The 14321-nt window shown below is 42.6% G+C and overlaps 1 protein-coding gene across 2 annotated transcripts in view; it reads left to right on the plus strand.

Annotated features, from left to right (window-relative positions):
• LOC110534534 (mucin-5AC) overlaps positions 1-14321 on the plus strand; it is a 31029-nt gene that overhangs the window by 13294 nt on the left and 3414 nt on the right. For both annotated transcript variants that reach the window (XR_005034209.1, XM_036933655.1), the window contains exon 9: positions 643-734. Coding sequence is in view for 1 of the 2 variants with exons in the window: in XM_036933655.1 (XP_036789550.1) it covers positions 643-695 (53 nt within the window). In the remaining variant the exon portion in view is untranslated. The remainder of the gene's footprint in view (positions 1-642; positions 735-14321) is intronic.

Genomic DNA, 14321 nt, shown 5'->3' on the forward strand with positions numbered 1-14321 from the left:
AAATGCATGAAACATTTGTAAACTGTGGCTGTAGGGTCACTCGTAAGGATGGCTGTAGGGTCACTCGTAAGGATGGCTGTAGGGTCACTCGTAAGGATGGCTGTAGGGTCACTCGTAAGGATGGCTGTAGGGTCACTCGTAAGGATGGCTGTAGGGTCACTCGTAAGGATGGCTGTAGGGTCACTCGTAAGGATGGCTGTAGGGTCACTCGTAAGGATGGCTGTAGGGTCCCTCGCAAGGATGGCTGTAGGGTCACTCGCAAGGATGGCTGTAGGGTCACTCGTAAGGATGGCTGTAGGGTCACTCGTAAGGATGGCTCTAGGGTCACTCGTAAGGATGGCTGTAGGATTCCATTGTTTAGTCCCACTACTGTCAGATGGTTCTACAGTATATGATTCAGAACACATGTTCTACCATCGCATCAGTATTGAATGTTCTACTTTGGCAGGGATCCTGACTAAAGGTCTGCTGCCATTACTCAAGCATCCTTCAGTAACCATTAGCAGGTGAAATGTAGCCATAGATCTAGGGTTAAAACTCCCCACGGTCATCACTTCATCTATGCCCTGTCTCCTCATTATTTTGTTTCTCTCTCACACTTTTTCTCACACACTTTCTTCTCTCTCTCACACACTTTCTCAGGACGGGCCATAACCAGCAGCTTCTCTGAGGTTCCTCTGGACAACCCGGCCTAAAAGAGATTCTTCTTTATCTGCAGCCCCTTCACAACCACGGTAATCCCCCATCGGACCCCCAACCTCCCCCCTGCAGCTGCTGAACTACTTCCCCAGCTCAGGTGTTAGTAAACGGATCAGCCCCCCCACCCCACCACCAGCCAGGTCAGCAGGCCGCAAACAACTTCTGCTGGAAGTGCCAGATATGTTACTGAACCGGTCTCCCTGAATTAACATTGCAGTATAAATAGGACGTCATAACCACCAATCTACCAGTACCGCTGGTCATTATCTATCAGTCTGCATTAGATTAAGGGTTCCCATCTTCCTAAGTCTTCTTGACGAGGCTAATCCACATTGATATATATATATGGTCGTTGATGCATCTGGACTCAACTCTCCATTGAGTTGCAGATATAAGATATTGCAGCATATATCAAAGTTGAATTTTTTTGTGTAGGGAGGATTTATATAGGCTCCAGGTTGAGTGAGAGGGACACATGTAGGCGTATTTGTTATACCTCTGCAATTTTATAAGTAATTTATTGGACAGAGGTCGTTTAGCCTCTACAAGAACAAGTCATACAGTTAGAAGGAAACAACCACAACTTGCACATCAAATCTACCAAACAGCTCCCAACCCTCTTCAAGATCTATTTGCCCACTTGCCGCTAAACAATGCATTTCCGATTTCCACTCATACTCTCTCATACAGTTGTTCTGCTCATAACTCTGCCTCTTATCTCATTTCGATCAGGCACTCCAGCTAGATTCCTCAGACAGACCCCAGCAGCTTGGGTCCTCTCAGCCAGTCAGCTAGCCAGTCAGTCAGACAGGAAGTTCTAATTATAGCCCCCTGCACCTGTGTCTCTTCTCTCTGAAGCCTGCCGCCACAGGGCCTGGACCCAGAAGACCTGAGATATCCACCGCTCTTAGCAGCCGATGATAGGCCCAGATCTTAGGCCCGCCGCCGAGACGCAACTTGTTAACAGTCACAGGTCACGTCGAATTTCACAAAAAAGCAAATCCCTGTTATCTCACGTCCATCAGGGGTTGTCAGTCCCTCACTTTTTCTCACCCCTCTCTTCCTCCCCTCTTTCTCTATCGCTCAGTCAGTAGTTTTGCTTGGCCTGCGTTTGTGTGACCCTTAAGATGACGTGTAGTGTTGACATTTCCTCATACAGTATAGTAGAATCACATAATGTAGAAGGATGTCTAGTGACCATCCCTCATAAAACTACATTTACAGCAGAATGAATTAGGTCTCAAAACTACATTTACAGCAGAATGAATTAGGTCTCATAAAACTACATTTACAGAAGAATGAATTAGGTCTCATAAAACTACATTTACAGCAGAATGAATTTGGTCATGTAGGAGAGTGCAGTTAGAAGAGAAGGCTACTGCCTAGCACCACTGAAAAACCTGTCCTTTTTGGGTATTTAGGAAAGGCTAGATAAGAAGCGTGGGGATTTGTAAGGTAGCCCGTTGCTCCATCCCGGTGGGAAGACTAGTCAGGGTCTCCCCTTTTTCTCCCTCTCTCTTCCTTTATTTCTTCTTTCTCTCGCTCTCCCCCCTCCAGGATGGTTTGAGCAGGAATGAGGGTCAGTAGGGGGAGAATAGAGGCAGTGGACTAATGGATACATTTTTATGAGCCTTTTTATGTTTTTATAATGTAGGCATGCATGTGTACACTATGCATGTACACAAATATGCAGTGTAACCATAGTCATTCTTAAAGACGACTGACATGTCTCCAATCTCAGTCTTTAAGGTAGGAGAAAACGTGAGAGAAAGTCTTGCTAGCTTCAAGTAAGGTGGCTATGCTGTGGCTGTGTATATAATTACAATCATTGCCTTCAGACTGCCATAATTAGTTCATTAGAGGATTGGATAATTGGTTCAGACAGAGCCACTCTCTGAAGAAATTACTACCTTGGTTCAGAGTATTTTACAGTGCACAAGGCCCCATGCACCTCATTGTCCCAGGATCCATTTCATGTGATATATTTACAGTGCCTTGCGAAAGTATTCGGCCCCCTTGAACTTTGCGACCTTTTGCCACATTTCAGGCTTCAAACATAAAGATATAAAACTGTATTTTTTTGTGAAGAATCAACAAGTGGGACACAATCATGAAGTGGAATGACATTTATTGGATATTTCAAACTTTTTTAACAAATGAAAAACTGAAAAATTGGGCGTGCAAAATTATTCAGCCCCTTTACTTTCAGTGCAGCAAACTCTCTCCAGAAGTTCAGTGAGGATCTCTGAATGATCCAATGTTGACCTAAATGACTAATGATGATGATAAATACAATCCACCTGTGTGTAATCAAGTCTCCGTATAAATACACCTGCACTGTGATAGTCTCAGAGGTCCGTTAAAAGCGCAGAGAGCATCATGAAGAACAAGGAACACACCAGGCAGGTCCGAGATACTGTTGTGAAGAAGTTTAAAGCCGGATTTGGATACAAAAAGATTTCCCAAGCTTTAAACATCCCAAGGAGCACTGTGCAAGCGATAATATTGAAATGGAAGGAGTATCAGACCACTGCAAATCTACCAAGACCTGGCCGTCCCTCTAAACTTTCAGCTCATATAAGGAGAAGACTGATCAGAGATGCAGCCAAGAGGCCCATGATCACTCTGGATGAACTGCAGAGATCTACAGCTGAGGTGGGAGACTCTGTCCATAGGACAACAATCAGTCGTATATTGCACAAATCTGGCCTTTATGGAAGAGTGGCAAGAAGAAAGCCATTTCTTAAAGATATCCATAAAAAGTGTCGGTTAAAGTTTGCCACAAGCCACCTGGGAGACACACCAAACATGTGGAAGAAGGTGCTCTGGTCAGATGAAACCAAAATTGAACTTTTTGGCAACAATGCAAACCGTTATGTTTGGCGTAAAAGCAACACAGCTAAACACACCATCCCCACTGTCAAACATGGTGGTGGCAGCATCATGGTTTGGGCCTGCTTTTCTTCAGCAGGGACAGGGAAGATGGTTAAAATTGATGGGAAGATGGATGGAGCCAAATACAGGACCATTCTGGAAGAAAACCTGATGGAGTCTGCAAAAGACCTGAGACTGGGACGGAGATTTGTCTTCCAACAAGACTGATCCAAAACATAAAGCAAAATCTACAATGGAATGGTTAAAAAATAAACATATCCAGGTGTTAGAATGGCCAAGTCAAAGTCCAGACCTGAATCCAATCGAGAATCTGTGGAAAGAACTGAAAACTGCTGTTCACAAATGCTCTCCATCCAACCTCACTGAGCTCGAGCTGTTTTGCAAGGAGGAATGGGAAAACATTTCAGTCTCTCGATGTGCAAAACTGATAGACATACCCCAAGCGACTTACAGCTGTAATCGCAGCAAAAGGTGGCGCTACAAAGTATTAACTTAAGGGGGCTGAATAATTTTGCACGCCCAATTTTTCAGTTTTTGATTTGTTAAAAAGGTTTGAAATATCCAATAAATGTCCTTCCACTCCATGATTGTGTCCCACTTGTTGTTGATTCTTCACAAAAAAATACAGTTTTATATCTTTATGTTTGAAGCCTGAAATGTGGCAAAAGGTCGCAAAGTTTAAGGGGGCCGAATACTTTCGCAAGGCACTGTACATATGTATTTAACAGAATCGTCAGAGACCAGAGTTGACCATGTAGATGGAGAATAACTAACCGTAGATAATATATGACGACGTTAATAATCCTACATGTGTAATGTAGCCATGTACAGCTGTTAAAATAACATGTTTTATATTTACCTATGTCACAGTTGTATATTATCACATATACACACCGTTTAACATTTTAGTTCCTGGAGATTCTGGTACGTAATTGCTCCTATACCATTGCCTTCCAGAACTTTCGTTTGACTTACACAAACAGTGGGAGCTGAGTCTACCAGGGATACCTTCTAGCAGCAGGTCATTGATATGGTTTAGAGTTTCACACTGGGGGAGTGGTATTGGATCACGGCAACTACAGCGGCATGATTTATATTTCGGCAATGGAAAGCAAGTATGCCCACTGATAGGCTTGGTAGTTACACTCATTAAAAAAAAGGGTTCCAAATGGGTTATTTGGCTGTCCCCATAGGAGAACCCTTTTTGGTTCCAGGTAGAACTCATTGTGTTTTCAGGTAGAACCCTTTTGAGTTCCATGTAAAACCCTTTGTGGAAACATTCTACATGGAACACAAAAGGGTTCTTCAAAGGGTTCTCCTATGGCACGTGTCAAACTCATTCCACGGAGGGCCGAGGATTTTCGCTCCTCCTTTGTACTTAATTGATGAATTAATGTCAACCTGGTTGTCTAGGTCTTAATTGAAAGGAAAAACCAGCAGACACTAGGCCCTCCATGGAATGAGTTTGACACCCCTGTCCTATATGGGGACAGCCGAAGAACCATTTTAGGTTCTAGATAGCACCTTTTTTCTAAGAGTGCAGCCTATTATTCTCACTGTTGAATTGTAGTTATTAACTCTATATTCTCAATACAGTGGAAAAGACTGGATGATACAGCTGCTTCAGTTGTGGATTTCACATTTAGCATGAGGAGAAAATGCCCTTCTTGGAAGGCAAGCTGGGCCTTGCTCATAAACAATAACAAAAGCTGTCTATTTTGTGCTTTAGATGCATAGATAACAGAATGAATCAACCTTGAAGGAGACATAAAAAGGAAAGAAAGAGAAAAGAAACAACCAGTCCTTTCTTCCTTCCACCTGGTTTAGGTAGTGATGAGCAAGCTGGAAAGCCTGCACTTGAAAGGTCTCTTGTCTCCCCCATCCAGGGGAGATAATGGACATGACCTGACAGCTCATGAAACAGCATAATTAGCTGGTTAGGCCGGCTGTGTTATTTTCTAATCGGGTTTGCTTTCATGCCGTCAGCTCACGGGGGTTATCATAAATTTGACTGGAATAGACCGTCGGTCCAGAGAGAGAGTGGAGAAAATGTGGACTAGCCTAGCTAGTAATTAGTGTGGGCTATTTTATTGTTCGAGAGGGGTTTTCGTTCGATGTGATTGGACACACAGGTTCAAAGACAGGGCAAGGCTGTGTAAGACTCAGAGGTCAAGGGTCAGATTATATCTCATGTGCTTATGAACAGGTCTATTTGTCATTCATCGGCTCCAAAATAAATATTGTTCTTGTTTATGTAGTGGCAATGCTGTCCCCAGTAATAAAAAAGAAACCAGACCTCCATTTTGGGGTTTGAGACCACCATTTTGGACGTCCCAATGGCTCTATGGCAGTGTAGGAGGGGGCCTGCGCTCAGTAATAACAGTGGCTGGGTGCTGCTGGGTGGCGTTTCCTGCATGTGTGTTTTGATGTGGTGATGGAGATGACAGGGCTCTGTCATGTCACCTGACTGGCTTGATGTTTTATCACAGGGATGGACTAGTGGAAAGGCAGGCTGGAAAGGCCCCTTACACACACGCACACACACACACACTGGACAGAAACACCTGGTGTCAGCTGATTCCAAATCTGCCTCTTGTGTCCTGCGCAACACAACAATGTTAGCCCACTAAGCTAAAAGCCTAAGCATTCGCTTGGGGAGCTAACACAATTCTTCAGGCCTCAGGCAGCTACTCATCAGACAAGCTTGATTCCCCAAACCATTACATAAGCAGTGTGCTCTCTGCCCTGGCTCACCAACTGAGTTAGACATTGTGCAGGGCTCCACACTGAGAATCATTCAACAATAGACCAGCTCAGGTTGTGTAATATGACAACAGCTGCATGTATCTGCAGACTGATATTTCTAATGTTAGATTAGTATTAGGTCGTATTATGTGGCTCACATAGCACGAGTAGTCCTCTACCCTGACATTGATCTAGTTATTACAGTATATAGCCATGAAATGAAACACTTATTGTGTTTGAATGAGATTAAAACACACAAGTTTGTGTTGGTGGTTGACTGCTGCCTGTGACCGAAGTTTGAAGGTGGAGAGCGTGGAGTCAGGTTTCAGTGTTGATGGTACTTAACTGTCTGAGGGTCCCAAAAGCCCTATGACAAAATGGCGTCTCTGGCATCTAGCTTTTTTTAATGTGATACTGTTATATACAGCCTCTGGATGTTACTGTTTGCTAATGTTCTGTCAAAACACATTTCTTTGATCATGAAATGCATGCATCTGGTTTAACATGAATTCCTGACCTGATGTCAACTTGTAATCCCTAAATTCCATTACTGACTGAAAGACCACATAATGAGCATCTTCATAGTCATTGTTTATCACACAACACTGTCAAATGACACCCCACATCTCATTTTGTAAAGCCATTACCCTCAACATTTCGTGCACCCCTTCTTTAATCCCTTGTGCCCTACTTATTTAAACCAGCGCAACACAGAAGGTCTTGAATTGCCTCCCTGTCTCTGTGTTTCTACTCAGCCAGTGTGTTGAGAGATGCAGAGTCAAGGTTCCCTTTGATGCTCAGATAATGAGTTAAAGGCCTTCAGACATGCCCTATGCTGGCTGGGCTCCGCAAACACTCTCTCACACACACACACACACTGGCCTGGGTCCCCTCCTACGTTGAAGTCACTGGCTGCTGAGGGGAGGATGACTCAAAGTAATGGCTGGAATGAAGTCATTGGAATGGTATAAACCACATGGAAACCACGTGTTCGATACCATTCCATTGACTCCATTCCAGCCATTATTTTTGAGCCGTCCTCCCCTCAGCAGCCTCCAGTGCTTGACGTTGCTGTGCTGCATCCATCACAGATGGTTGATTTCTCTAAGTCCTCACACCTTGTTTGTTTGCCTCTATTTGTGGTGCTGATCCAGGCCGGATTGTAACAGTGGATCTATTGACATATACAGGACCAGACACACCTACTCATTCAAGGATTTTTCTTTATTTTTGCTATTTTCTACATTGTAGAATAATAGTGAAGACATCAAAACTATGAAATAACACATATGGAATCATGTAGTAACCAGAAAAGTGTTCAACAAATCAAAATGTATTTTATATTTGAGATTCTTCAAAGTAGCCACCCTTTGCCTTGATGACAGCTTTGCACACTCTTGGCATTCTCTCAACCACCTCCATGAGGTAGTCACCTGGAATGCATTTCAATTAACAGGTGTGCCTTGTTAATTTGTGGAATTTCTTCTTAATGCCTTTGAGTCAATTAGTTGTGTTGTGACAAGGTAGGGGTGGTATATAGATATAGCCCTATTTGGTAAAAGACCAAGTCCATATTATGGCAAGAACCGCTCAAATAAGCAAATAAATTATAGTCCATTACTTTAAGACATGAAGGTCAGTCAATACGGAACATTTCAAGAACTTTGAAAGTTTCTTCAAGTGCAGTCACAAAAACCATCAAGCGCTATGATGAAACTGGCTCTCATAAGGACCGCCACAGGAAAGGAAGACCCAGCGTTACCTCTGCTCTCTGTGAGACGTAGAGTAGGTGAACGGATGATCTCTGCATGTCTGGTTCCCACCGTGAAGCATGGAGGAGGAGGTTCGATGGTGTGGGGGTTGCTTTGCAGGTGACCCTGTCTCTGATTTATTTAGAATTCAAGACACACATAACCAGCAAGGCTACCACAGCATTCTGCAGCAATACGCCGTCCCATCTGGTTTGTGCATAGTGGGACTTTCATTTGTTTTTCAACAGGACAATAACCCAACACACTTCCAGGCTGTGTAAGGGCTATTTGACCAATGAGGAGAGTGATGGAGTGCTGCATCAGATGACCTGGCCTCCACAATCACCCGATCTCACCCCCAATTGAGATGGTTTGGGATGAGTTGGACCGCAGAGTGAAGGAAAAGCAGCCAACAACTAGGCAAGCATATGTGGGAACTCCTTCTAGACTGTTGGAAAAGCATTCTAGGTGAAGCTGGTTGAGAGAATGCCAATAATTATATATTTTTAACACTTTTCTGGTTACTACATGATTCCATATGTGTTATTTCATAGTTTTGATGTCTTCACTATTATTCTACAATGTAGAAAATAGTAAAAATAAAGTTGGTGTAGGTGTCAACTTTTGACTAGTACTGTACATGTACAGTGCATTCGGAAATTATACAGACCCCTTGACTTTTTCCACATTTTGTTACGTTACAGCCTTATTCTAAAATTGATTAAATTGTTTTTTGTCCTCATCAATCTACACACAATACCCCATAATGACAAAGCAAAAACAGGTTTTTAGAAATGTTAGCAAAAAATTCAAATAACTGAAATATCACATTTTACACAAGTATGCAGACCCTTTACTCTGTACTTTGTTGAAGCACCTTTGGCAGCGATTACAGCCTCATGTCTTCTTAGGTATGAAGCAACAAGCGTCGCACATCTGTATTTGGGGAGTTTCTCCCTTTCTTCTCTGCAGATCCTCTCAAGCTCTGTCAGGTTGGATGGGGAGCGTCGCTGAACAGCTATTTTCAGGTCTCTCCAGAGATTTTTGATCAGTTTTAAGTTTGGGCTTTGGCTGGGCCACTCAACGACATTCAGAGACATGTCCTGAAGCCATTCCTGCTGGACGGTGAACCTTCGCCCCCAGTCTGAGGTCCGGAGCGCTCTGGTGCAGGTTTTCATCAAGGATCTCTGTTATTTGCTTCGTTCATCTTTCCCTCGATCCTGACTAGTCTCACAGTCATGCTGCTGATAAACATTTCTACAGCATGATGCTGCCACCACCATGCTTCACCGTAGGGATGGTGCCAAGTTTCTTCTAGGCATTCAGGCCAAAGAGTTCAATCTTGGTTTCATCAGACCAGAGAATCTTGTTTCTCATGGTCTGAGAGTCCAAACTCCAAATGGGCTGTCATGTGCCTTACTGAGGAGTGGCTTCCTTCTGGACATTTTACCATAAAGGCCTGATTGGTGAAGTGCTGCAGAGGTGGTTGCCTTTTTGGAAGTTTCTCCCATCTCCATAGAGGAACTCTGGAGTTCAGAGTTACCATAGGTTCTTGGTCACCTCCCTAACCAAGGCCCTTTTCCCCCGATTGCTCAGTTTGGCCAGACGGCCAGCTCTAGGAAAAGTCTTGGTGGTATCATTCCCCAGATCTCTGCCTCGACACAATCCTGTCTCAGAGCTCTACGGACAATTCCTTCTACATCATGGCTTGGTTTTTGCTCTGAAGTGCACTGTCAACTGTGGGACCTTATATAGACAGGTGTGTGCCTTTCCAAATCATGTCCAATCAATTGAGTTTACTATAGGTAGACTCAAATGAAGTTGTAGAAACATTTCAAGGATGATCAATGGAAACAGGATGCACCTGAGCAAAGTTGAGTCTCATAGAGAAGGGTCTGAATACTTATGTAAGTAAATTATTTTCCTAATACATTTCTAAAACCTGTTTTCTTTGTCATTATGGGGTATTGTGTGTAGATTGATGGGATAAAATGTAATCCATTTTAGAATAAGGCTGTAAAGTAACAAATGTGGAACAAGTTAAGGGGTCTGAATGCTTTCCGAATGCACTGTTTATTCAATCTTTGAATTGAATGACAGTTACTGACACTTACTGACAGTTGTGGCTGCTTTGTGTGATGTATTGTTGTCTCTACCTTCTTAACCTTTGTGCTGTTGTCTGTGCCAATAATGTTTGTACCATGTTTTGTGCTGCTTCCATGTTGTGTTGCTACCGTGCTGTGTTGTCCTAGGTCTCTCTTTATGTAGTGCTGTGTTTTCTCTCTTGTCGTGATGTGTGTTTTTGTCCAATTTTTATTTTTAATCCCAGCCCTTGTCCCTGCAGGAGGACTTGTGCCTTTTGGTAGGCCGTCATTGTAAATTATAATTTGTTCTTTACTGACTTGCCTAGTTTAATAAAGGTTAAATAAATAAATAACTATTCCACGTGGGGGTATATTCACTTTTTTTGGTAGACAGAAACACTTCCTACAACTGCAACCCAGCTGTCTTTTCCTTAGGCTTTAGCGGTCAGGCATGTTTCGGAAGATCTAAATGTGTTTAGAATGCAAGAGGGTAAATTTACAAGAGGGCCACTTACAGGTGCTAATTAATGTACTATAAACATTTGGCTCACCCAAGGCTTCCTGTTAGCTTTGCATCTGTCATGACCTGGTTGTAGCCCTTCGCCCTTTTCCTGTTTTTTTTATTTATTAAAAAAAATGTTTTACCAACACTCAGTGAAACCATTAGTGTATTTAACCATTACTATATTTAAACGTTAGAATGCAGCCCTGCCTCACAGTACCGTACACAGCTGCTGGTGTGGGTGGAATGTAGCTAATGTAGCTAGCTAGCTGCTCGCTATTGAAACACTATCACTTTCTGTGGCAGAGGTCAGAGCAACCTGGGTGTCAAATTCATCTTGTGAAAAATCCAATAACTGAGTGAAAAAGACATTTGCTAGTTCAGCCAGTTGATTTAGCGGCAGTTGTTTGCTATAACAACCCTAAGTATACAAGTCAATCAAAGACAAAATTCAGATAACCCCTTAGCTAGTTTAGATACCGTTAGGCTCTTTGACTATTATGGATCTCCACCAATGTTAACACCATGTCAACCTTCATGTGTAGCCTGTGCTAGAGGACATGGCTTTCCAAACAATTTAGAGGCAGGTTGTTTTGAAAGCAAGCCCCATTATGTGGTCATGGCTTGCCTTTGTAGAAGAAGCTGAAACATTGACAAATGGGGTCAAGTCAAACAGATGCTTGAGAGCTATCTATAACCAATGAGGAACTACAACCTCCTCCAACCACTGTCTCTTTCTCGCTCTCTTTCTCTCTTTCTCTCTCTCACTCTGTGTTTGAGTTATAGTTTAGCTGTTTAATCATACTCATATAGTCTCCTAAAATATAGCCTTCCATTGTTATCAAACTCTTGTTGCGTAGTAAACTGATTAGCCTTGTTCATTAGCTTTCTGTAGAATACAAGGGATTATAATTGAGACATTGATTTGAGTATCTATTGCTAGCCCTGGTCCGTGATATTTTTTACACACTATACTATGCCTCTCTTTATGAAAGGAAGTATCTCTCCTTTATGTGACCTGAAACCATACCCCAACCCATTAGTCATATCGGCAGTGCATTTACCACTGCTATCTGGTCCAGAGGTCAGTCAGATCTAGTTTGTATAATACTACACACACCTCACGTGTTCACTTCCTGAACTTGTCTCCACATCACAAAACCGCTAGGTGAGGTCGGTCCAACTTCCTGCTTGGGTTCCTTGACCTTCAGTGACCCTTTGCGGTGGAAGCTAAATGAAAAGGTCAGAGGTCAGCGCAACCTAATTAAAGGGTATACGCTGAACACAAGGAGGAGAGTGATGTACTCCCTGTGTCCTAGGAGACACACCCACATTCTTTAGTGGTCACTGAGACATGTCCATGCAGAGGTTGAGCTAGAGGGAATTGTCCTCAAGGAACATCTAGACCTGCACACACTTAAAGCTGCAATATGTAACTGTTTGGGGGACACAACAAAATTCACATAGAAATGTGTCATTCTCAACTCTAAGAAGTGGTAGATATGTTCTAGGTGCATTATTTCTATGCTTCCCGTTCTTACCTTTCGTTGTTGTGAATTTTACTTTCTGTTTCAAACACCGGCTTCAAAAAGAACATATTTTTTTGTATTTTCATAAGATATTTCACAGCGGTTTAGATGGTATAATGATTCTCTACACTATACATTGCTTGTTTGGTCACATAAACTAAAATTAGACTAACTATTAGAATTTTAGCAACCAGGAAATGGCAGAGCGATTTCTGCATATTGCACCTATAAAATAAAAAGATGCCACACACACACACACACACACACAAGCCAGGTAAAGGAAGATCATTCTTAAGAACTCACTTTTACAATTTCACTGTTCACCATACCCTCTACCTAACCCATCTCTGATGGATGTCAGAGGACGGTGACCTCTGAACTTTTTTGAGTGTTTATTTTAGACTCTTCCCAAGAGTTCCACCGTAGCTGTCACATTTTCCCTTCTCTCTCTTGTATTCCCGCCATGCTAGCAGACGGCTGGTTGCCAAGTGCTGTAAGACACACACCATTATTGACTTCGCTTTATTATAATAATACCGGTCTGTCAACAAAGGAAAGCAGACGATAGAACGGCAATGGCAATAAAATAATATGGCTAGAAGTTTGATATGCTATATGGAAATGGTATTTACACCTTGGTAGCTTAGCTTATCAGGGATCACCCAGCTCTCTAAATAGGGGCCCGTTGTTCGACACAGGGTTTTCCGAATAGCACCTATCTTCATTGCGGCTAGCAGCAGCCCTTGACATTGTGTGTGTGATCTGGTAGCATGCTATGATGTGATGCCCACTTTGCCCAGACACTATTCCTGGAGATAGAGGCTACTACTCTATTCTATTATTGCATCCGGATGTTCCATTGAGCTTTACAAAGGAGACCAGGCCAAAGGGCAGTCTATTGCAGATGTAGGATCTTAATTTGAGACAGTTTGCAACAGGAAAAGTGGATTATAATTCACCTACATTTTTGTAGGGGTAAATACATATTTCGTAAGGGAAAATCAAGTCTGAAATTTCATTGTGGAATTACTAAACCTTTTTGAACCCCAAATAGTCCACGAGTTTTAAATGTCATGCATTGCAGGAAAGTTCTCCTGCAACAGGGTGATCAAATTAAGATCTATACTATGCGTATCTATACTCTGTAGTTGAAATCCGGTATCCTAGACTAACAATGAAGGACAATAATCCAGCCATTGAACAAAACCCTTACAGTTCCTCTGACCAACACCATCTGTCACTTCCAGTTGTTTTACAAACAGTCAGTGCTTTGAGTACCTACTAAGAGTTCAGAAAATAATTTGTTGGGAGGTGCAGTTAGTCGAACGTCTCTAGTAGTCAGCAGAACTAATGTCAGGCTTTGTTTACTGAACAGAATTCCCCTGGGGCAGGATTATCCAGATAATCTCCTGGGAATTGAGTCTGCCTGCCAAATGCCGGATTAGGGAAGTGGCCGATCCTTTCAGCTCATCTAGAGTCCCTAGGCTCAGTTTTTCAAAAGTTATCTGGCCGGATTTTGGCAATCGGATACCATTTAAATGAATAGAACGGGTGTCCCAATTCAAGTCAATAATTACTATGTTCTATTCATTCTATTTCTATGCATTTAATCCTATCCGATAGGTGAAATCTAGATAGATAACTGGGCCCTGGTGATGCCTTCTCCACACTCATTCACAAATACTGTCACCTTTCTATGTACAAAGCAATAAGTACTGTGGATGGATTTAGTCTTAGTTCCTGATAAGGTATTTATATTCTCATGAGCCATAACCAAATCTCTACATCAGTCAAGAGAGAGCATGGTATTTCAAACTATCTTACTATCTATCTCTGGATGGACTGACGTCACAGTACCAAACCAGTCATCGTTCTGATCTCATTGACAGTCCCCATGTGGTCAGATTGTGTCCTGGAGGCACACTGTTTGGAAGGAGCAGCAGCCATAACAGCTTAATGTCCATCCCCATAATGTTATACTGTCTGTGACTTCAATAGTATGTAAGGGATAGACCTGTCACCATCCCCTGCTTGTTGTATTTTCAGCCGGTGTCACCATCCAACAAAATTGGTTGTTTTAGCATTCCTGTCCACTCCTCCTGGGTCGAACCTACTC

The sequence above is a fragment of the Oncorhynchus mykiss genome, chromosome 10 (assembly GCF_013265735.2).
Source record: "Oncorhynchus mykiss isolate Arlee chromosome 10, USDA_OmykA_1.1, whole genome shotgun sequence".
NCBI lineage: Eukaryota > Metazoa > Chordata > Actinopteri > Salmoniformes > Salmonidae > Oncorhynchus > Oncorhynchus mykiss.